Here is a 24,123-nt window from a genome sequence, read left to right on the forward strand (position 1 = left end):
ATATAAATATGTATAATATGAAAAGAATGGGAACAGATGCTATCCTCTGAATCATGTTACTTTACAAAATTCTTTTTTTATCCTCTCTATGATCAACCACATTTGTGCATTTTGCCATTAATTTTTACTTTTAACTTCAAGAATCAAGCAAAAATAATGAGACTTATTGATAGGCATAAGCCTCTATGCTGACTGTGTTATAACCTTAATGTGACATGATTATAACATTTACGGCAGGGAAGGATTCTATAGATATTATAACTGCTAAATTATTGTTTTGGGTGACATAAGTAAAATGTGAACATTATTGCATTTCAGGTTCACCTATGAAATTGCTCCAGTGTTTGTTCTTTTGGAATATGTCACATTAAGGAAAATGAGAGAAATTATCGGCTGGCCAGGGGGCAGTGGTGATGGGATCTTTTCACCTGGTACGTGTTATTTCATACTTTCTTTTTGTCTCTCACCTTATGATGTGCTGTACCTTGAAATGAATCTAGAAAAGCTAAGACAATGAAACCTTGCCAATGAGAGACCTCCCACTAATAGCTGGTAGATCTCTAAGTCTGTTTTTGGAAATAGAGTCTTAATTGTCCAACACTGTTGACACTTCCTTCAACTCAACCATCCTGCTCTGCAAATAGCAATAGATTCACATGAAAAGCATGATTAGAAGTGACATTTGCCCTGATGTTCTACTGTGATCCCACTTCCTTTATAGGTCATATGAAACCAAGAAACAGAATGTCTTAATATAGGAGAGATTCTTTGCAGCTTTCCAATGTTAAAGTAAAAAGTCCCATGAAAAGGAAAATGTAGAATTAATGAATAGCATTTTACATTTTAATATGGCAGAGCATTTCAGGGAGGGGAGGACCAGAATGGAAGAAGGCAGAGAGAGAGAACAAGAGAGACAGAGGTCGAAGAAACAAAGACAGAGACAGAAAGACACAGAATCATAAAGAGTCAAAGCTAAAAAGAGAGACATAAAGGCAGAAAGAGAGGGATCTGAAGCATATTTTTTCCCTAAATACCCTTAGGAACAAAATACCCTTAGACAATAACATCTACCCTTTAGATTGTTCCTTATTAAAGTTAGTAGGGGGAAATGGTGCCTCAATAGATAATCTTCTGGAAACAACAAGAGATGATGATTTCTTTAAGAAATTCCTGATTCCTCTTCTTTCACTATTTGGTATTTACATCCTTTATTTTTTTAATCATCATCCATTGTACTTTAAAAATCCATTATTCAAAATTACTTTCATTGAGGTCTTCTCTCCCAGACAAGAAAGTAATCTTAAAAGGAGAGTTATGCCCTTGGTTATTAGGACTGCCTATGCTCTCTTATTGGAAGAGAGGAAATGTGTGTTGTTTTGTGGTTCTTTTTTTTAAAAGCAGATCAAAATAGGAAGAAGGATTCACTGACCCAGGGAAAAGAAAGATGGTGTTCTGATTATCACCTAATCAGTGGCAGGATGATCAGCAGAGATGTTCAAGGCTCACAGCTCACTGTCTGTGCTTATTGAAATAAGGCCAGCTGAGGAAACCATGGTCTATCTAGCCTGTCATTTGGCTAGAAACAGACAATAGAACATATCAAAGGACAGGCATTGACCTCTCTTTTACAGGACTGCAAAGATTAAAATCTACTAAGACAAGAAATGGAAGAGGGGAGAGTGAAAAGAAGGAATAAAAATGTACTTGTACAAGTCCAGGATTGAAATTAGCCAGCATGACATGGACTTTCAGATCTTCTTTTTTAAAAAAACTAAGATTTAAATGACCACAATTTTTTAAAATAGAATTATTCAATTGCTTAAAGTGAGAAAGACCTGAGTAAGGCCATGGCTAGCTACATGTAAGGCATAGTGGAACTTTAAAAAACAGTTTTTAAATTAACAAATTCCTAACTAACCTGAAATTCCCATATGTATATAGACCCTGGGTGAAGAATCCTTTTTATTTGGAGTCTTATTGGCTCTTAGGGCCAATCCTTTCCTGTGGCCCCTTTTATAAATTTGGCAGGTAAGTATAAACACTCCTACCTACCTTACCCACACATCCTGCCAAAAAAAAAGAGTAAGGATTTTTGGTCAGGTGATTTCTGAGACAAGCTATACTTTTTGCCCTTTTCCTTGGGGGAAAAAATCTACTTGGTAAGATTGGTTTTTGGGTAATTTTCCTGACCTGCCTTGTTGGAGCTATGTAATCTTAAAGTGTCTGCACCCCCAGGAAGATATTCCCTTTCTTAAGAAAATATAGAGAATCCCCATAGATCACTCAGATGATTAAGATCACATCCTTTATTTTAGAGTGGGAGCCTTGAGGTCTCGAGATTATGATGGAAAACTGGAAGAAAGAGACTGCTCTAGGTCCATCATAAAGCTTTTTGGCAAACCCCAGAAACCTTTCAGATCTCACCTCTCCTCTCAGAGGTCCCCCTTATAATAACCAGAATTTATGGACTTTCAGCATTTATATTAAATGAATAGCATTTTATATTTCAACATTTGCAAAGCACTTCACATGTATCATCTCATTAGATCTTAAAAAACAATCTCATGATATGCACAGCATTATCCCCATTTTACCAATGAGGAAACTAAGTCCAAAGGAGTTAAATGACTTGTTCAGTGTCACACATGCAGGGTTTGAAGAAGTCAAGTATTTTTGATACCAAGCCCAACACTCTATCCATAATGTTATCTAGGTGTGGTACTCAAAGTTCACTAGATAGAACCAATCATCAAGCAAAGAAAGATGAAGCCCTTGTTGATGCTCTCCCAATGAGCCAATATTGGAGCAAGACTAAATGCATGCATAGAGCATGGGCCCAGGGTATCCAGGTGTGCCAAGTGATTCAGACAGAACAATTGTCCCTTCCCCTCAGGGAAAGGGCCCATAGCAATGCCCTCACAGAGAATTCTAGGATCTTAGATTTTTACCTGGAAGGGTATTAGAAGACTTGATCATCTAATACACATTTGCATATACAGATGTATTCATATACACATATGTGTATACATATTTAAGTATATGTATACATCAATAAATACTTTTGGATAAACATGTATATACATATATATATAATAACTATTATATATACAGTAATTTAAAATTTACAAAGCACAAATATGATCTCATTTGATCCTCACAGTAACCATGTAACATAGAGACTATTATTATTATTATTACCATTATAACAGATGAATAAACTGAGACAGTGAGAGGGTTTAAGTTGACTTGCCACTGATCACATAACTGGTAAGTACCTAAGGCAGGATTTGAACTCAAATCTTCTTGACCCATATCCAACATTATATGCCATTCAGTTTCTGTAATCTGTCTCTTTCTCTTTCTATCTTTCTGTTTCAATCTCAGTTTCTCCATCTCTGGGTCTTTGTCTCTCTCTACACACACACACACACACACACACACACACACACACACACACACACACAATTAAAAAATAATCAGAGTATTTTAAACCTAGAGGTCAGAAGAATCACAACACAACATCTACATATATGTAAATATGTATGTGTGTGTTTATGTATAAACACACTGTGGATGGGTGTATCTAATTGATGTGGATCTCTAACAAGGCAGAATAGGGGCAATATGTGAGAGTCAGTAAGCTTAGGAAAGAAACCTAATTTTAGATTCAGAGATTCTGAGTTCAAATCCCACATCTCTTGGACTACCTGTGTGATCATGGGCAAATCACTTAACTCCTCTGTGCCTCTCTTTTCTCACATGTAAAACCCAAGTTTCAAACTTCCCAGTTTCCTCCACCCATGAGAATAACAAATTTAGTGGAGTCACTGAAACTGAAGAAGTCTAGACCCCCACAGTGAAAAGATATTCAAGAAGAGAGAACATAATCAGGACAGGAGCAAAGTATCATGTAGGGTCCATCTTTTTTAAAAGATTTATATGCAAATTCTTCCTTTGTGAGTAGGGCCAATAGGCATCTAGTACCAAGACAGCAGGGAATCTGAGATCTCTATATGGCTGAAAAGATTTTGTGAAGGTCCAGATTGTCCAGGCTGACCAGGTAAATTAATTGAGCCAGAGAATAAAATGACTTCCCAAGAAACCTGCTTTAGTTTCCAGGACAGTAGCATCTAAATATCAGAAACCTAGAGCTATAAGGAACTTCTAAGGCCAACTAGTCCAATCCTTTGGGGGAAACTGAAACCTAAGGAGATTAGGAGGCATCAAAACTGCTTGGTTCCATTTTTGAGCTCCTATATCAGACATGTGGTATGGTAGAGATCTTTTCATCATCTTCTCTTCTCTCCTATCTTGAGGGTAATGTTCATGACTGTTTACCAAGGTGACAACCTTAAGGATCACCTGCCCAAACCCCTGAAGCTGATTGATTTTGGGGATTAGTTTCGTCTGAATGATCATGGGCGGGTCATGTCATAGCTCTCATCAGTTTCTTCATCTGTAAAAAAAGAAAGTATCAGGACAGGTGACCTTTAAGGTCTCTTCCAGTCCTTAAACCTATAATCATGCCATGTCCCCACAAAGTAAGGCCACCAATAATGTACAATGACTTCTTTCTACAAAGCTGAATTGATTGACCTACCATTAGTATAGCTAGCATGTTGAATTCTTCATCAGCGATGATTATGAATTTGCACACTCCAGCACCCATCCCCCATATGATCGATTGTATCAATTCCTCCTTGACCCATCACCCACTTGCACAGATTTGTTCCATTTTTAGATTCACTTCTTATGGAAGACATAAATGAAGTGGATTAAGAAGGATTCCCTGGATAATCTCCCTATCTAGAGAAAAGTTAAGGTCTTAATAGGCAGATATTTCCCCAAAATTCTGGGGGGTATCAAAATTCTCTGTTTTGGGAAAACCCTCTCCTGGAGACAAATATAATTGTCATCAATAATTTTAAAAAATACAAAGAGATTTGCAATCTGGAATTCTGAATACTCCATTTGTACATTCAAATCCACTCTAGGTCCAATGAAACATTAGGAGAAGTATGGTCAGGTGAGTAGCACAGGAAATAAATTTTATAAATCATTACCATTTTAGGGGCTAGAAGAGATCTGAGGCATCATTTAATATAACCTTTAATTTTGTAAATGATGGAAACCAGACCCTCAAGAGTTTATTGATTCACCTGGCAACAGCATGCTTGGGGAAGAGGAAAGAACTCAAACCTAAGAGCTAAGAAGCAAAGTTCTAGACCCAGATCTCCACCAAGCTCACTGGATTGCCTTGAGTCATTCACTTCCCCTTTCTTAACTTCAGCCTCTTTATCTTTAAAATAAAATGATCAGATGAGCCAATTTCCAAGAGCTCTCTCAAGTGTACACTTCTATCCTTCTAGAGACAGAAATGGGTTCTTGGTTTCCAAGCTCTCAGATGCAATACCAGCCTCCAGATTTCATGTTTTGCAGTGCTGCCAATAGGCTTATGAGAAAGGCACCATGGTGTAGAAGAAAAAACACTCTTCGTAGTGCTAGAAGACCACAGTTCTAAACCTAGGTCCAAAACTTAATAAGTTTTAGTAGGACCCCATTTAATCTTTCAGTGTAACAGTCTCCTCCTTGAAATAGACATATTAATGCTCATGCTGCTGATATAACAGGGTAGTTATAAGGAATGCTGTACACCATAAATAAGATCATAAATAAGATATTATATCATATCTCAGATCTCAGACAGGAGATATATATATATATATATATATATATATATATATATATATGACGCTCTTTGGCAGGAATTCTGGCCTTGGGTGCTTGAGTTTTCCTGTCTATAAAACCTAGTGTAGGGAATGTGACTAGACTTGGTATTACTCTGTTAGAGAGAATGCACTCTCCTAATGCAAGCTGGCACCTTCTCTACAACTTATATTGTGACTTGATTAAGGTCACACAACCAGTTTGTGTCAGAAACAGGTGAACTCAGGGTCTTGTTGCTTTTGAGGTCAACTATGCATCCACTACTCCATACTGCCTCTTCCTAGGAACTCTGCACATATTGGTATTCTTGGCACTAGAAATGTCAGGAAAAACTGGGAATATCACACTAATAAGATTGAGAGACAAGGGAATAAACATTTCACTACTTGACTAATGAACAGAAATGGACTCTAAAGATGGAATTAGTCCAGTCTTGAAAGTTCCTGGATTTATTAGGTCTCCCTCTGTCCTTTCTCTGTTCTAGAAGCAGCTAGTTGGTACAAAATAGTCTTGGGCATTTTTGAGTTCAAATGTGTTCTCAGACCTTATTAGCTATGTTATCCTGGGCAAATCATTTAACCTTGGTTTACCTTAGTTTCCTCAGCTGAATAGGGATTTTCTCACCTAAAATGGGAATTACAATAGGCACTTTCCTCCAGACTTGTTGAGGATGAAATGAGCTAATATTTATAAAGCTCTTAGCACTATACCAATAATAAGTGATTGCTTCCTTCCTTCCCTTCTTCCTCCTTTCCTTCCATCCTTCTGCTCGGCCCCAGTGATCTCCATAAAGTTCCACATAGAATATGCATGCCTCTCTTGGGCATGACTACATATCTTTTAAGTGTCTTGCAAGTATACCTAGAGCTGGAAGGGAAATTAAAGATAAGAACATTGAAAGCTAGGGGTGTTCACTGTCCTACAAAGAGTGTTAGAGATGAGATTTGAATTCAGTTCTGAGTTCAACCCAGGACCAGATTCACTTTTTTTTCCAGCATAGTTGGTGTCCTTCCCTTGTCACTGCACTGCAACAACAGTCATATCTTTTCCCAAATGTCACTAATCATTTTTCATCAATGCTACTTGGGTTCCTGACAGAGGGGTTTCCCTTGTCTTCACAATGCCCCTTCAGGAAAGTGAACATGAGAAACTGTTGTCCTAAGTTCAAAGTTTGCTTGTAACACAAACACCAGAATGCCACCACCCCCCCCCCTCAAGAACAGCAAAGAAAATCTAAATAAATAACAGTGAATTCTCACCTGGGATCACTCTACTGGTGTATGAAGCTCTTTCAGAGACCCATCTAACCCAAGTAGGAGAGACTTGGGGTTTCTGAGACCCCCAAATGACTATATTTAGAAAGAGGTGGTCACTATCCTCAGTCTGGCTAATAACAAGTCCTCAAGTCTCAGGGAGAGTCATTGCAGGTCACTCAAATGATTTGGTTTAGATTACATGGCCAATGAAGGCCATGAGCCTTGGCTACGCTTGGCAATGTTGCACAACCACAGAAAGGAAAAATCTCTTGAAATAGATGTCCTAACAATGTTGTGTTAGTATTGTCACCTTTGAATAGACAGGACAGAACCAGCTCAAACATATCTATCATTTTCTCTTAGAGTCTCACACTTCTTGTGTCAAAATTTGTATTTATCTGTATACATTAATAATATGGCTATTCCATAGATTCATTAATGAACAAACTAGAAGATCTTAGAAATCTAGTCTAAAATCCTTTAATTTTTAAAAGTAAAGACTGAGGTTTAATAATTTGCTAAGGTCATATCATTTAGGTGATCAAAAGTAATTAAAATATGATTCCTAAAGTAAATAAAATATGTTTCCTTAAGAAGAAACTGTTCCTTCTTTTCACAAGCATGATATTCATTAAGTTCAATCACTGGGAAAAGGTTTTAAAGCTGATAAGACCATTAGATGCCATCTATTGAAACTCTGTCATTGTACCTAATAAAGACAAGGTACAAGATTTGAAAACATTAATTTACAAGCATAATGCAACTCAGTAAGTATTAACAATTAGGTATAGATTTGTTTCATGAATAAACAAAGACTTTATCATATGAACATCATATTTTGTTGATCCTTTGAAGAGGCAAGGGCAGGGTTTGGGAATGAATTTTATGCATATCCTAAACTCTGAATTATCCCAAGTTAACCAATGTTAATTTGTTATCATTCCAGCAGCAGATATGTTACATTCCTCTGGAAAATAACAAAAATGAATAGAAATCGATATTTAATGTTAGTGTTTTAAAAATGAAATTTTCATTGAGATATATGACCTAAAACAAGATTTGAAATGACTGACTAGTTTAACATTCAGGCCATGTATATTAGGACACCTAGTCTGGGGCAGAATGCCCTGATTTCAATTTGGGAAGGGTCAATGCAGCCTAATCTGTTCTTAGGCACTTCCCTTACAGAACTATAACTAGGGCAGGGTGATTGGCACTATGTCCCAAGGCAAAGAAATACAGAGGACACTGACAGCACTTGAAGATCTTTAAGCATCATAGCTTAGCATCTAATAAGAAAGAATGATTAGCTAAAATAGGAAAAATGACCAGATGGTGTTTCATTTCTCTCAGTGGCTACACCCTAGATGAGTTCCTCCCTGGCTCTTGGTCCTTGATCCTGTCTCTATTAACAACTGTGAGGGCATGTTCTATGCTGCTTGAGCTCCATACTCATTTTGTATTTTTAATCTTGGGCACAATATTATTATTAATGACTGCAGTCCCTAACAACTCATTAGCTCAAACACACATTGAAAGATCTCCCGATCAATACATTCAAAGCAGTTTCTCTGTAGATTGAGACTAAGGAATGAAAGGTTCATTTCATGATCCAGATTAATCCAACCTTTTCATCAAAGTCCTTTGGGACTCTTAGAGTTTGTTTTTTATTCATCCATTCATTCATTTATTTATGGCAAGTTCTCTAGATCTTTACTTAGGTATTTGCTCTCACATTTTCCCATTCATTCATCACCTCATGAACTTCACAAAGATGAGGAAACTGGATAACTGTAACTGAGACTCTTTGACACCAGCATCTACTATTGTGTTACTGTCTTAGATTTTTATTAGATTGAAGATTTCAGAGTAAAACACTGTGAATAAAAAAAAATCCTCTCATATTAGGGGGGAATCTCTCAGTGAATAGATAAAAAGAAAGGATGTAATTTGTACATAAAGGATGTTACTAATGAATAGAAAAAGTAACAGTATATTACTGTGCACTTCAGGTGGTGCCATATCTAACATGTATGCTATGTTGATTGCACGTTTCAAGATGTTTCCAGAAGTCAAAGAGAAAGGAATGGCAGCTATTCCCAGACTGGTTGCCTTCACATCTGAGCATGTACGTTTTTCTGTTTTTATCAATGGTACATTTTGAAAATGTCACTGTGAAGAAAAGATACTCAGAATTGTATCTGTCCCTTACCTCTACACTCTTCATTCTATTCCTATCACCCACTTGGGAGAGAGGTGGGGAGGGGAATGATTTCTTTACTGGGTGGGAAGGAGGGACTTTCTTTTCTGTTTATGAAATTCAGGTTTTATGAATTACAAAACTGGATTTCCCTAACATCTGTTCTCCTATTGCTCCTATTCTTCAATAAATTGTAGGAAAATTGATTCTTTCAGACCACTAGGCTGTCTCTAAAGCTGTGCTAACATAATATCTAAGTGCTCTGTCTATTCAACTGAAAATATAATCAAACACATGTGTTACTTACATTATGTCAGACAACTCACTCTCAGCTGACTGGAGAGGGTATCCTAACATTAAATAGCAAGTCAGCATCTTTTTGCCTATGGCTAACTCTGGACCCACTGGTCTCTTTCCTAACTTCCTTTAAGTCAAGCTCAAATGGAGTCAAGGAAACTCCAAACTCAGCATTGAATCTGGCCCAGGATTAGACTCATTTCTAACTGCTGATAAGGCAATAGGATGCTAATCTTTGGCAAAATTTCCAAACCCTGATCAGGCACTGCTCTAAAAGTGTACTGAATGGTCCCCTGGTAGTCTTAAAAGAATAAAGTCTCATCAAAAGTACCCAAGTTTCAAAGAAATGTGAGGATATAATTTGGGCTTTAAGAAAAATTGTTCCATTTGATAATTTACTTCTCTAAAAATTATGGCACTGTGTACCTGTGAGTACTGAGTTTTCTTTCATATACCACTGAAGAAGTAAATAAGATCAAAATCACAAGTCAGCTGTTTTGGAGCCCATTCTGATCATTAAAGCTTTATAGAATAAACAAAACCAACTTGATATAGCAACAGTTAGCCTCAGATAAATTCCAACCTATATTACTCCTCATTGTGACATTCCTTCACAAATTCTGCTATGAATTGTACATAGATTTCAAAGGACTCTTCCATAGGATGCTCAAGGACTTCACTAGTGACAATGAAAGTGAGATGATAGGGAAAGAGGCAAGAAATAAATATAGAGAATGACCATGGGAGATCGCAGAAAATTAAAAGAAGAATCGACTGATAAGAGGATATTTAAAATCCAACACTTCATTTTTCCTTTCTTTTTTTAAATGTTTTATTTTATTTTCAACTGAGAAAGAAAGAAAAAAAGAGGGAAATAGATCAAAAAGATATAAAATTAAGAATAATATTGGAAAATCCATCTTTATATAACCATAGCTAGTAGACCTAGAGTTAAAGGTAAAGTAATACCTGAATGTTCATTAATTATAATTGAGTATCTCATTTATGGATGTGTTTTTATTTTTTTTAACTTTTTCAAAGACATCCCTTTCTCTGACTTCAAAGGGGTTCAGCTAAACAGATTACATGAAATTATTGAGAGGTATACCCTGCCCCCAATTTTCTGTATCATCATGTTCTTGCTAGTGTGGAATTGGTGTCCCAAAGTTGTAATAATAATTTCCTGTTCTCTTCCCTCTGAGTGTGTGTACAGAGTTAAGTCTCTTGATACCCTTATAAACCCAGCTTCATTACAGAACCCTGAAATCAGATCAACTCTTTTTGTTGTTATCAGCCTACTTCTCAGAAAATATACCAAAATAGTGGTATAACCACTGTGGACTCATACTGCCCATTAATGGTCCCAACCATTTGCCTTTGCCCTACCACAATGGTTTTCACTCTCTCCCAGACTAAGTTCCAATTAAGTTTTCTTCACTCAATCCCCAACCCAGACCCATTAGAGCATGAGTATTGCATGACCTTTCTTTCTTTTCTTGGTATCTAAGAGCTAGATCTGTTGCTATCATTTTTGAGGGAATGATAGTTTTGAGTTGTTTATTCATTCCTTTTTTGGAAGTTCCTCTTGTTTCTTCTTTCTCCATGTGAAATAAATTTAGACACACCACTGGATAGGGGAAATTACTATATGAACTTCAGTAAAAATGCTAGTTGGTTCTGACAATCTCAATGAATTCTTTGTCATATCTTACAGATAAATTAAATTTCGTTAAAGATAGCTAAGTCCAAAGATCTTTTGGTAGGGCCCAGGAACTGCATTAAGAATATTCAGAGAAAGATTTGTTCCTACTGCCAGTTTTATTGGAGACATTTCCTTACCTTGACTTTCTTGGTTTGCTTCCCCAAAAGCCTCCAACTAATCTGGGTTTAGCAAGGATTATAGGACTGTTTTATCCTGGCCTGTTAGTGCCTGTCTTGATAAGTAAGTAGAAAATCTCAACACTGGCAAGTAAAAGATTTTTCCCTAAAAGAGTAACCTTTATTTTATTTTTTCATTAGACCTTCCTTGCTTCCCCCTTTATCTTTTCTTCTTCTAGAGACATTATATGTACTACAGTCCTAGATTTGGATATTGGTTCCACAATGAACTTGAACATCATCTCTCTGGGACTCAGTTTTCCCATTTGTCAAATAAGAGATTTTGGTTGTATGGCTACTGAAGCCTCTGCTGATTCTAAAGCACTAAGGAGGTAACAAAAAAATCCTAGAATTTTATCTCTTTTCATCCAGAAAACCTGGGCAAGCTTCTTGATGGTTCTGTCTGTCTAAATAGACACTTTTGTAAAACTTTGAATAGGACTAACTGGACCAGCTGTAAATATGGTTTGAAAAGAGGTAGAAGTTCACAAATTAGAACCAAAAAACCCCAAATAGGCAGGGTAATGGCAAGAGAATTAGTACTGGAATCAGAGGATCTTGGTTCAAGATATGGTTCTTCCAATTGAAATTATGTTTGCTTGGCCAATTTCATTTAGCTTCTCTGAGGCTGTTTGCCTTTTCTTTGAAATGGAGATTGTGATCAAAGTAATGCCTAAACCACAAGAGTGGATTTGAAAATTTAAAAAATACTGAATGTGAAATGTGTTATAGCTATAGATTGTTATGAAAATATCAGTTGTTGTTAACATAGTTAATATTTTAGCCATGTTTAGTGAACTTTTCCTGACAAAGAAGAAGTTTGAGGGGAAAAAAACCCTTAAAAGTCCACTTTAATATAATCTTAAAAAAATAAAAAGACTTTTCAAACCATTTCATACACTCCTAGAGACCTTCACTAAGAGACCAAATCTACAGTTCTGTTCACAAAGACATGTAACTAGAGATGCTGAAATTTAGAAGGCACAAGCATGCCTATTCACATGGGTTCCCTGTTCCATCCTGCTCCTTTCCAGCAGCAGCACCCTGGGGGATTTTAGAATCTCCTCCCATTCTAAAATCAGATCTCTGTTTCACCTCTTTAGGAGGTAAATGTGTCCACTGCAAAAGGGGCCAGTGTCAGGGTCTCCCTACCACCACCATTGATTTGAGCATGAAGTCAATGTTGCTTACAGTGGGCACAATTTCATATTTCTTCACCTGGGCACCAAAATTGCTTAGTAACCATTCTTCTCAACCACCTGAACTAGAATCTTGAGCCCTGTGAGATCTCTAGCTTCAAGCTATTTCCCATTGAGCTCATTATTTCCTCTATGTGACACAAGCTCTTCCAAAAATAACTTCAATGAAGCAGCATAATCATATCTAGAAGGGAAAAAAAGTTCTTTGTAATCAGGACACCCAAGAACTTTGAGGAAAATTATCATAGCTAACTGGTTTTCAACTTTTTATAAGTCAATTGTAACTTGTATTCTCTTCTCCTTGAAATGGAATACTGACATTGTGTCAGTGATACCCTCTGGGAGGTTCTACAGGAATTGTCTTAAGTTTTCATGGGGCTTTGGAAGGGCAAGGGATGAAAGAAGATGGCCACTATTGCTTTTTTTGGGGGGGGGGCTCTCTTTTGCCTTATAGAAATTATTCTCAGTAAATGATGCTCTAAAACAATTTTGATCCTGAAACCAAGAATCCACACATGGAAAATCTCTGAAGCCAGAGAAAAATAGCAGTTCCAGTGGGTTCTAAAATTTGTTAATTCATTGAAGTTTATTAGCTGTAGAATTTCAGGGTTCTCTTACCTCTCAGTATTTTAAGTGAGACACTGAGACATGGAAAAGGGAAAGAATTTACTCCAAGTCACATAGCTAATTAATGGCAGATGGGACTACAGCTATCTAATCTTGGGTACCCCTCTCCTGGTGGTGATGGGAGAGAAAGGGTTTCCTTTTCCACCTCAAGTACCCAGGGCTTGATTATTCCTTTCTTGGCCTCTCCTCCACCCTTTCCTCATTATTAAAGTGTTTTTTAAGAAAAGGATATGAAAATCCTTCCCAGAAAGGTATAAATAACTGATAGATGACATTGTTTCCTCACCCAGGTAAAATTTTAATAGGAATTTCAAGGAATATAATTTTAATCAGGATTTAATCAAGGGTACAGTGGAAAATGTTTAACAATGGGCTCAGGGTGGGGGGAGAAGAATATACCCATGACATAACTTATAAGTTTAACCTACATTATTAACATTTTTGCTATTACCTTCTTATATCTAGAATTCAACCAAATAATACATTAAACTCTTATGTGTAGCATTTGCCAATTTCCAAGATGTGAATGCTCACTCTGCAAATTTCAGAATTGGCTCTTTGAGTTTGAGCATGTGCCAACACATTCCTGGACTTAAGATAGCTTACTCTTCCATTACTATGCTAACCACAATCCAATAAACCATGAATCAGAGACTTAAACTCCTAAGGAAGGATATCTACCTCAATCCCTGCATTTATATTAAAATGTTAATTTTAATTAAATTTTAATAAATTTTTTTATTTATTATATATTTTATATAAAATAAAAATTTTATTTTAAGTAAGGAAACTGAGTCCTGAGGAGCAGAAATTTATCCAAGATCACAAATAGTAAATGTTAGAATTGGGATTTGAACTCATCTTCATTGACTTTAAATTGAACTTTCATACCACTGTGATGGGTTGGTCAGTCCCCCTCTTAAGCATCAATGCTAGTTTTATGTCTTCAGCTGTCTTCTCATATAGAGAGGAGAAGTCTAGGTCAAAATTGTCTTTTACTCTAACATATATTTAGGGCACAACACCCCACAGGTGGTTGTAAGTTGCTAACTGATCCTAGGTCTGAAGACCAATAGTGATTTCACACCATATCTTGCTTATTCTTTCTTAGTGTTGTTCCTCCTCTGAAGTATTTGGATCTCATTGGAAACATGACCAGTTATATGCTTTTTGAATCACAATAATTAGAACTTAATGGGCCAGACCCTCCAGGGTTTAAGATTCACCCTAGTTGGTGTAATAACTTTAGTTATTGGAGGACCGTTTAGTGAATTGAAACTATAATTCATCTAAATTGGGGTTGTTACCTTTTCCCACGGGGCAACTATTTTTCATTTTCCAAAAAATATTAAAAAAAATTTCAGGGCTCAAAAAAGAATGAAGGTAAGGGAGAAGAAAAAGCTGGAGTTAATCTTGACCTGAAAATCACTGAGGGAAAGAAGAGAATTGACCTCACAACGCAGTCAGGAGATGCTGACATTGAAATCACTAAGCATGTGGGGACTGAAGGGTGATTAATTCTAAAAGTCATGGGACAGATAATTCAGGCTTCAAGATTGGCCAGTTGATCACAAAAAACCTCAGTCTAAATCAGGACTTCTTAACCATTTTTGTGTCAAATACCCTTTTAACAGTCTGGTGAAGTTTACAGACCCTTTCTTATGGCTATGTTTTTAGATGCATAAAAGAAAATATATACAGTTGCAAAAGAAACCAAAATACTGAAATGCACTTAGTTAATATTTTTATGAAAGTTCATGGACCCTTGGATTAAAAATCCCTGATCTAAAATTGTGACTTTGAACTGTCAATGCACTTTTCCAAAGTGCATAAATTATAGCCTGGGCAGAGAAGTTGACATACCAGAAGCTCTAGCTCAATATTGTTTCTTTCTGAGCTCTCTACAAATCTGACCTACTCTACTACTGTCCTCAGAAGAGAGAGAAGATTTATTGTCCCCATTAAATGGATGAGAAACAGACTCTACACTCCCAGGCCATCAGATTAAATAGAACCGCAGAGGTTATATTATTCCATCTTCCCTTCTCAGCAATAGTGTCCCCAACTATATTAAGTTGGCAAGTGCTCAGTAATTTCCTTATCTACCTCAAGCAGCTAAAATGGAATTATATGCTTTACTATTAGAATATAATATTCATAGCCTTTACAACTTCACTGTGTGGAATTTAAACTTATTCCAAGTATCACATCCAAGTTTTCAAAGAATCTTCTTTTTCTAAATCATAGAAATTGGTCATTATTAAGCCTCCATTTTCCAGATAGCATAAAATATTGTTTGGGTTTTATAGAATTAATCAGATATAAGGGGTGGCTAGGTGGCACATTGGATAAAGCACCAGCCCTGGAGGCAGGAGTACCTGGGTTCAAATCCGTTCTAAGACACTTAATAATTACCTAGCTGTGTGGCCTTGGGCAAGCCACTTAACCCAATTTGCCTTGCAAAAACCTAAAAAAAAAAAAAGAATTACTCAGATATATGATTAGAATAGGAAAAATAGATCACCCTATTTACTTTTCAGTGACAAAAACTGGGGTTCAAAGAGATCAAATGACTTAACCCAAGGGCCCATAGGTGAATGGCAGAGTCAGGATTCCAATTCAAGTCAAAGGACTCTAAATCCAGTTCTATAGAAGGCTTATTGGGAGCTGATGCCCAATAGGCGTTCCATTCCATTGGTGTACAGTTCTGGTTGGTGGGAAGGCCTTTTTTTCTGTTAAACTGTAATTGCTCTATTTTTATTGCCTGTCTATTGGACTAACTTCTAGAGTGCCAAAGAACAAATCTGCTAGATCTTTTGCTTGCTACACTTTCAAACATTGAAGAAAACCACGCTGTTTCTCCATAGGATTATATTCTCTATGCTAAACAGTCTTAGTTCCTTCAACTATTCCTTGATGACTCTTTACCAACAGGTCTTCCCTTCTCTTAAAACACACTTGTCGATCACACTTAGGGGCAGCTAGGTGGTGCAGTGGATAGAGCACTAGCCCTGAAGTCAGGAGGTCCTGAGTTCAAATCCAAACCCAGACACTTAATAATTGCCTAGCTTTGTGACCTTGGGCAAGTCACTTAACCCCAATGCCTTAAATAAATAACTTTTTTTTAAAAAAATGAAAAAAAAAGTCACATCTAGAACAAAATATAGAATTCCAGATGTGGTAAGAACAGAAAAGATGGAGTTAGGCTATTCTGTTGCCTTATCATTTGGCTTTTTCTTGTTGGTTAATCCTCCAAGAGCTCTATAATATATTTTTTACTCATGGTACATTAGCCAATGTCTTTCATTTCTCTAAATGACTTTTAATAATTCCATCCTCTTTTTTTCCTTTCTCACTGAAAATTTGAGTCAATACTGAATATTTCTGTTTTTTTTCCTGTTTTCTCCTTTGTTCATTTCCAACACCAATACTCTTCTCCACCTCTGAGCTTTCTATTTTTCCATGTGTATTTCCTCCAGTTTGTGTTATTCTGCACAATGATCAATTATCTTCAGTAATTGGTCCTTATTTGAGAGCCCCCCATTTGTCCTTATTAGAGAATAGATTAAAATTCTTCCTCCCATTGACCAGGTGCACTAGATCTCTTCTTTATCACAAATTGGCCATTTTACAGTTTAATACTTCCAAGCCTTTGCATTGAAATGAACTATCCAAGACATTCATGATCATTGGAGTGCAGCTGGCTCCCTTTGACATGCATTTTCTCTGCACTTTCCCTATTATTAGCATATTATAGGCAATTTTTTTTTCTTTTGGTGCTTTGCTTTCTGGGTCACAACATGCTCTATTAAGACATCAGATGTAAATAAACATAAATTAAATGAAAATATCAGATGTGGTTCAATAAAAAGGTACTTTTTTGGAAAAATGCCTAAAATCCCAAACAACTAAGTTTGCTTTTTTTGTTTTGTTTTATTGTTTCCATGTCTCTTGAATATTTATTCCTGGCTTCAAGGGCTTAAAACTGGGAGTGATAGTGCTTTTAATGGCAGTATTTGATCTTTTTATTCTGATTTACTTTTCCTTACTACTGCCAGGCATGGTAGAAATATAATTTTTATTCTGATTTGTTCAATTCAAGACTTGGCAATGACAGCCCACTTTGAAAAGCATAGCCAAGCATTCTGAGAGCTAAACCTAGACATGAGGAAGAAAGAGGACACCTCTTGGAACTTTAATTTAAAATTCCAGTCAGGGATACCATGAGGATTTAAATGGGGAAGCAGCTCTTCTTTTGGACAGCTTAATGATCTGTAGTTAATAGTGAAAGGCTGATAGGCAGATGCATTACAGTGAGGCTTAAGTTAGCCTTTCTAGGCTCTACAAATTACAGGATGATTGCAGCCATTTGAATAAGAAAATCAGATTCTGAATCACAAGCCAAAACTCATTCAAAATTTTTGTCTTTAACATCAGTGGTTTTCACTTTGTCCACTTTCTGCAGTAATCAATAAATTCATGTCTTTTCCCAACCCCATTTTGTAGTCTGGTATAAAGGTTCCTTCATCTGAGAAGTCACTTCTGAAGTGACTGGTCCCTCTAATGGTACTGGGATGATGTATGCTATGCTTAAGGCCAAATTTTCCCCTTGGTTGAGCACACACAATTTCACTGAAGTCTCTAGAAATTGACTCAGTTCTCCCAATGGCAAAATTGGGAATAATTTTGTAGGAAGTCATGAAATATACAACTTCTTGGAGCCAGTGAGCATATTAATAAATCTTATAAGTGACGTTTATTTGGAGTCATTGTCTTTTGGTGAGAGATAAAGGTCATCTGAATTTCCTCAGGGTCATGGAAATTTCCTAGGGAAAAAAACTCACTGAAAGCTGTCACATACTCTCAGTCATTCAAGGGTACAGAGGGATATCTCATGGTTCAGGGTAGACACCGAAAGGGAAAAGAAAACAGAAGGAGATACGAGCTGAATACTAAATCTTGACTGATTATAAACATGCTTTTTTCAGAGCCATTTTTCAGTGAAGAAGGGAGCTGCAGCATTGGGGATTGGAACAGACAGTGTGATTTTGATCAAAACTGATGAAAGGTAAGGATGAATTTCCAACTCCTGTCTGTCTACATCAATAAATTCAACAGAATCCTGCCTGGCCAGAAAACTGTTGGAAGCTGGGGCACAAGTAGGAGTAGTATACCTCTATCCTCAATAACATTACTAATTTCGATGCTTTGGTGCCAAGTTTGTTTGGATTTTTTAATATCATCCCTGTGAGGGAACACCATCCATCAGCTTCTGTGACCCTGAACCATTCAGAAGTCCCAACTGAATGGGAGCCTTCCATTCCTTCTATACTAACTAGTACAAAGCAGAAAGCATTCATCATCTGAGCCAGGTACCAAGAGGAACATCATCTTCCTATCTGCCACAAATTATGTAAACACGATGGAAGGTTTACAGATCATATATACACTGAGCAAGAAGCAAATGAGACATCCACTCTGTGATTCCTTACTTCATTAAGGGATGGAACCAAAGAACTCTGGGAAAACCAGCTAGAAATAGTATTGGGGTTTCACAGTTCACCCTGTCTCTAGGGAATGTTGTTTTTATATAGAGAATTATTTTTAAAACTTCTGCAAGGTAGTATTGGAGTAGATTGAGGAGGCAAAGAGAAGAAATTCAAATGAATAAATAAAACATAGATAAAAGTAAAGAGGTAGAAATGAAATAACATGATGTGTAAGGTAATACCCTCATTTAACAACTGATAAAACCGGGGCAGCTAGGTGGCACAGTGGATAGAGCACTCACCCTGGGCTCAGGAGAACCTGAGTTCAAATCTGACCTCAGACACTTAATAATTACCTAGCTGTGTGGCCTTGGGCAAGCCACTTAACCCCATTGCCTTGCAAAAAAAAAAAACCTTTAAAAAAACAATTGATAAAACTGAAATTCAGAGAAGTTCAATGACTTGATTATAATCAAAGATGGAGATGGAATCTGTGATGTCATTCATTGCTAAGAACTTCAGGATGAGGAGACTCCCTTTTACCAATGTGAGTGAGCATCCTCCTCCTCTGAAATTTAAAGACTCAGAGACTTACCTAGGGCAAAGAGATATTAAGAGACTAGACCAGGGTAATGCTACCAGTAATATGTCCACAAATGGGCTATGACTTCAAGTCTTCCCAGCTCCAAGACCAGTTCTCTTTCCATTATGCTCCTATGAACAAACAAATAGCAAATGTGAAGGGGAGGGCTAATATGCAATAATTCTTTACATTTACTTTGACTCTCCATAAAAATTAAAATATCCACACATTCCATTCAGTTAAGATTGAACAAACTTTTTAAAGTACCTACTATGAACAGAATCTTATGTCTGAGCCCTATGGATACAGTGATTTAAAAAAACAGTCTCTGTCCTACCATTCTGCTGAAAAACATTTTTGATTTCTCAGTAGAAAAACCTTTCCAAGCACTCCAGGTCCCAACCAAAAAAAAATTGGAGAGGAGTAATAGACCATTTATTTGAAGGAAGAAAAATCTGAATGACTGAGTAAAGACTGAGAGCAATTAGACAACAGAGAAAATAACAAAGAAAGGGAAACAATTTTAAAGAAATAAATGAGGCTTAGGGGAGAAAAGAGAAAAAATAAAGATATTTGTTTTTAAGTCTATATTGGGTAATTAATTTTTATTCCATTCTATATTTATCATCTTAATATAACTTAGATAATCGTGAATTCAAAGGTGATATAGAACTGAAGCAATATGTTATAATGTATTGTATTATGTAATATGCAATGTAATAATTATACTATAATAGTACTACATATAAAAATGTTTATCATTATATACAACATAATAATTATAATATATAATAGCAATTACTATGCTACAGTATAGATGACTGGCTGTAGAACTGGAAAAGCTTGGATTTGGTGTCTGTCCTTGGAGTCAGGGAGACCTGTGTTCAGATTCTGCCTCTGACATATCTTGGCTATCACCAGAAGCAAGTTACTTAGCAAGTACCCAAGCAATTCTAAATCTGTTTTAGAGACGAGTTGCTGATCTGCATAGGTAAAGAAGATTTCCCACATTAATGATATTACAAGTCTAGACACACACACACACACACACACACACACACACACACACAGGTATTGAATTGATCGACTGAGAAGGATTTATGGACATCTAAAAAGGAGTCTCATAGAATGGGAAGGTCTGAGGGTTGTCATTTGCGTGGGTGAAGGGGGTTGTTTGACACCATTAGTATCAAGGATCCATTGACATATCACAGCACAGAATTGATATCCATGACATTAATTGAGGAATAGAAACTGTAATAGAAAGATATACAACACTTGCCAGTTGAAAATGGGAACCAATGATATTTCAGAAAGGAATCTGACCAAAGAGCTCTCACATCCTCAAGAGCTTTGCCCAACATGAAGTGCATTACTACTCTCTCCCATCTAGGCCAATAAAAAGCTCATTGGAATGGTGAAATGAAATCACATCAGGGGCTCCAAAGTCTAAACTGTTGGCTCTAGGAAACACAGGTCAATGATCTGGTGATCTAAGTCAAAGAGTTAGACCCGGAATAGAATGAAAATCAGTAAGAATGCATATCAGTCATCTTTACTTCAAGTCGAAGATCTAACTTATTGGAGGAACCCCCAAAAGTTTTTGATTATGTAGATCAAATCTATCAATATTTAAAATATTAAATTATTGTAGTATTATTAAAAAATAGTTTTGACGTAGATGACCCTCCAAAATGGTTTTAGGAATGGAAATAAATAAGTAATTATTAAGCACATACTTTTTAATAATATTTTACTTTCCCCCAATTATATGTAAAACGTTTTAACATTCTTTTTATTTTTTTGAGTTACAAATTTCTCTCCATCCCTTTCTTCCCAACCTGAGAGGCTAAGCAATCATATATAAGCTCTGAAGCACCTACTTTTACAAATACCTCATTGAATCTTCACAATAGCCTTGTGAGATAGACATTGCTATTATCCTCAATTTATAGTTGATGAAACTGAGGCAGACAGATTGCATGACTTGATCAGGGTCACACAGCTAGTATCTTAGGCCAGATTCAAAGTCATTTTCCCGGACTACAGGCTCAGCACTCTTTCCACTATACCACCCATTTGCCAAAAGATCCCCTTAGACTATACTTTGATAACCATGATTTTAGGTAGACACATTCATGTTAAAGCCAGAAAAGCAGATCAGAAAAAAAAAAAAGGAAAACACTTAAGGCTTTCAGGCAGCAAGTTTCAGGTATTTTCTTCTCCCTGTCTAGCTATAGAAGACGCCATTCAAGTGTTTCTTGGAACTGGCCTTTCTATGAGGTTTCCATCTCTTCCACTGACTCCTTCTGACTGTGCATATTAGCATTCAGTTGCCAGATGACAATTTTTATCTCCCCAGGGGTAGATATGACAGACCCATTTTCTCCCCATGTTACACTGAGGACAATTGACTTACAATCTAAATAATAAAAGGAACATATAATAGCAATTCATTTGGGGGGTGGGGCAGAGTTGAAGCTTGAAGTAGCAAGTAATGAAAGTTCTTAGATACTACAGTTATTATATTAGATTATTTTGATGCCCTATGTTTAGTTGGAGGAAGAGAAGGAAGAAAGAGAAAAATCTGTACCACGGTGGAAGGATGGCAAGGGCTTTAATGGATGTTGGCCAGATCAGCTTATTTCATCTGATGGCCTATAGTCTGTATATTAAATTCAATTTTCATATTGGTTTTTCCTTTAAAATTAGGAGTATGCTTCTCCAGGTAAGCGAATTACAAACAATTGGAATAAAATCACACTTCCCAGAACACTAACCTTTTGAAATAAAAGAAAATTTTGGTATTAAATATTTTTAAAAAGGAAGGGAAGTTTCTCTGACTGATTTGGAATAATAGCAGCATTGGAATATAGGAGAAAGTCATAATTGTCAAAGAAATGGACTCATAGTGAAAGTTAGAAGGAACCTCAGAGATCATAAAGTGGAACACTAATTTCCTGCATAATTTTGTTCTATTTATTACATATGATAATCCAAGACATAAATAATACTAATAAGAAAAGTAAGGTAAGCTAGTAGAATAAATTGCATAATAATATTTCATAAGCATACAATTCTTTAACTAGTAAGAATTAAATGTTGGACTTTTTGGAGGGATCCTTACTTTCTTAAACTCTACACTAAGGATGTTTGATTTTTTTTTTACTAAGAATTGCTGCTTCTAAATTATTACAAATGCAATATTAGTACAATACAATTAGCATGGTTTTGTTGTATCAAGAGTTTCAGGGTGGAGGAAAAAAGGAGAAAATCAATATTATAGTCTAAAAAAAGATGAAAATAGACAAAGAAAAATTGAATGCTGTCTCTGAATGGATTTACCCCCACTGAATCTGAAGAGGAGAGTTTTCCAGGAGATCTGCTTTTGGAGACTGATTAAAGGGGGGGGTTAAGAATTTTTCTTTAATCTATGTAATATTTAGTAGATTCCAAAAATTCATATTATAGTATTTGTGTGAATATATGTACATGTGCATCCTGTCCATATAAACACACATATGCATGTATACACATGTGTGTACACACATAGAAACCACTCATGTATATAATTCTTCAAGCATTTTTAAATTTCTCAACAAAGAAAAGTATAATTCAAGGAAAAAACTATGGACTTATTCAGACATAAAAGCTGTTTTACATCACATTCAAGTAGCCAGAAACAATGTGAAATGTCTATTAACTTAAAAGCATGGAGAAAGCAATTGTGCCTCAATCACCTTGATTAGCAAAGCATGATAATATCCATTAAAATCTTCATGTCAATCAATTTCCCCACAAAATTCATATTTTAGTGTCTGTCTTTAATTTAAGGATTGTGTGAATTTTCATTTCCTGAAATGGCAAATTGCAAAAGGATTAGAGTGATGGAGATTGGGTTTCCTTTAGCCATAATCATCCACTTCTTTCCCAGTTTGACAATGAGGTCAAGTTCATCCCCAAATCATAATTCCTGTATAAAATATGTTCAGTTTAATATGATTTTGCTATATCTTAGACTTGGGGGTGATGAGGAAAAAGGAAGGGCAGAATAAAAGGGAAGATAATATTGTCATTTAAAGAAATATTGAGATACAACTAACTTTTGCTTATTTATCTAGCCTTAATTTTATTAATTACAATAGTTATTAGTTTCAATATGATAGCTCATTTGATCCTCACAACCATCCTAGGAGGTAGCTGTTTTATTTCCCAGTTGTTTTTTTTACAAATGAGAAAGTTGATGCAGGTGATTTACCCAGGGTCAAGCACCTACCAAGTGTCTGAGGCAGTATTTGAACCTAGCTCTGACTCCAAAGCTAGTCCTCTATCGAATGTGCCACTTAGCTACTTAGTTGGTATAAATGTTTCTTCTTAGTAGTTCATGAAATACAACTGAAAAATAAATAACCATCTTCCATCATTTATCTAATGGCATAAAACTGGAAGCAAGGGTCCCTGAATAAATCACTTAGCTTCTCAGTTTCCTCATCTGTATAATGGAGGTACAAATAGCACCTACTTCACAGGGTTGTGGTGAGAGTCAACTGAGTTAACCTATGTAAGGCAATTGGCAAACATTCACAAACTATAGAAATGCTATCATTATCATAAACATTTTGTTGTTAGCAAAGAGAAGATTAGGATGGGCAGTTAACAGAAATTTAAGCAACCATTAAGCATAGTCTATTTTGTTCCAAACCAATGAAACCACAGGTCTGGTCCTTATCTTATATACCAAGCATAGTAAGATGAAAAAAGAAACAGAAAATAGTTCCTACTTTAGCATTCTTTCGAAAAGATAAATGTAGTGTTCAATGAAAATATGAGGAAATGAAACTGAAAGCATCAAATTAGAAAGTGGTAT

At 36.1% G+C, this 24,123-nt stretch overlaps 1 protein-coding gene across 1 annotated transcript in view; it reads left to right on the forward strand.

The window, feature by feature from the left end:
• Positions 1-24,123, forward strand: part of LOC141493700 (glutamate decarboxylase 2) — an 80,468-nt gene that overhangs the window by 7,873 nt on the left and 48,472 nt on the right. The window contains exons 6-8 of the mRNA XM_074195074.1: positions 319-431; positions 8,996-9,111; positions 18,173-18,252. Coding sequence (XP_074051175.1) covers positions 319-431; positions 8,996-9,111; positions 18,173-18,252 — 309 coding nt within the window. The remainder of the gene's footprint in view (positions 1-318; positions 432-8,995; positions 9,112-18,172; positions 18,253-24,123) is intronic.

This window comes from Macrotis lagotis, chromosome 7, assembly GCF_037893015.1.
Source record: "Macrotis lagotis isolate mMagLag1 chromosome 7, bilby.v1.9.chrom.fasta, whole genome shotgun sequence".
NCBI lineage: Eukaryota > Metazoa > Chordata > Mammalia > Peramelemorphia > Peramelidae > Macrotis > Macrotis lagotis.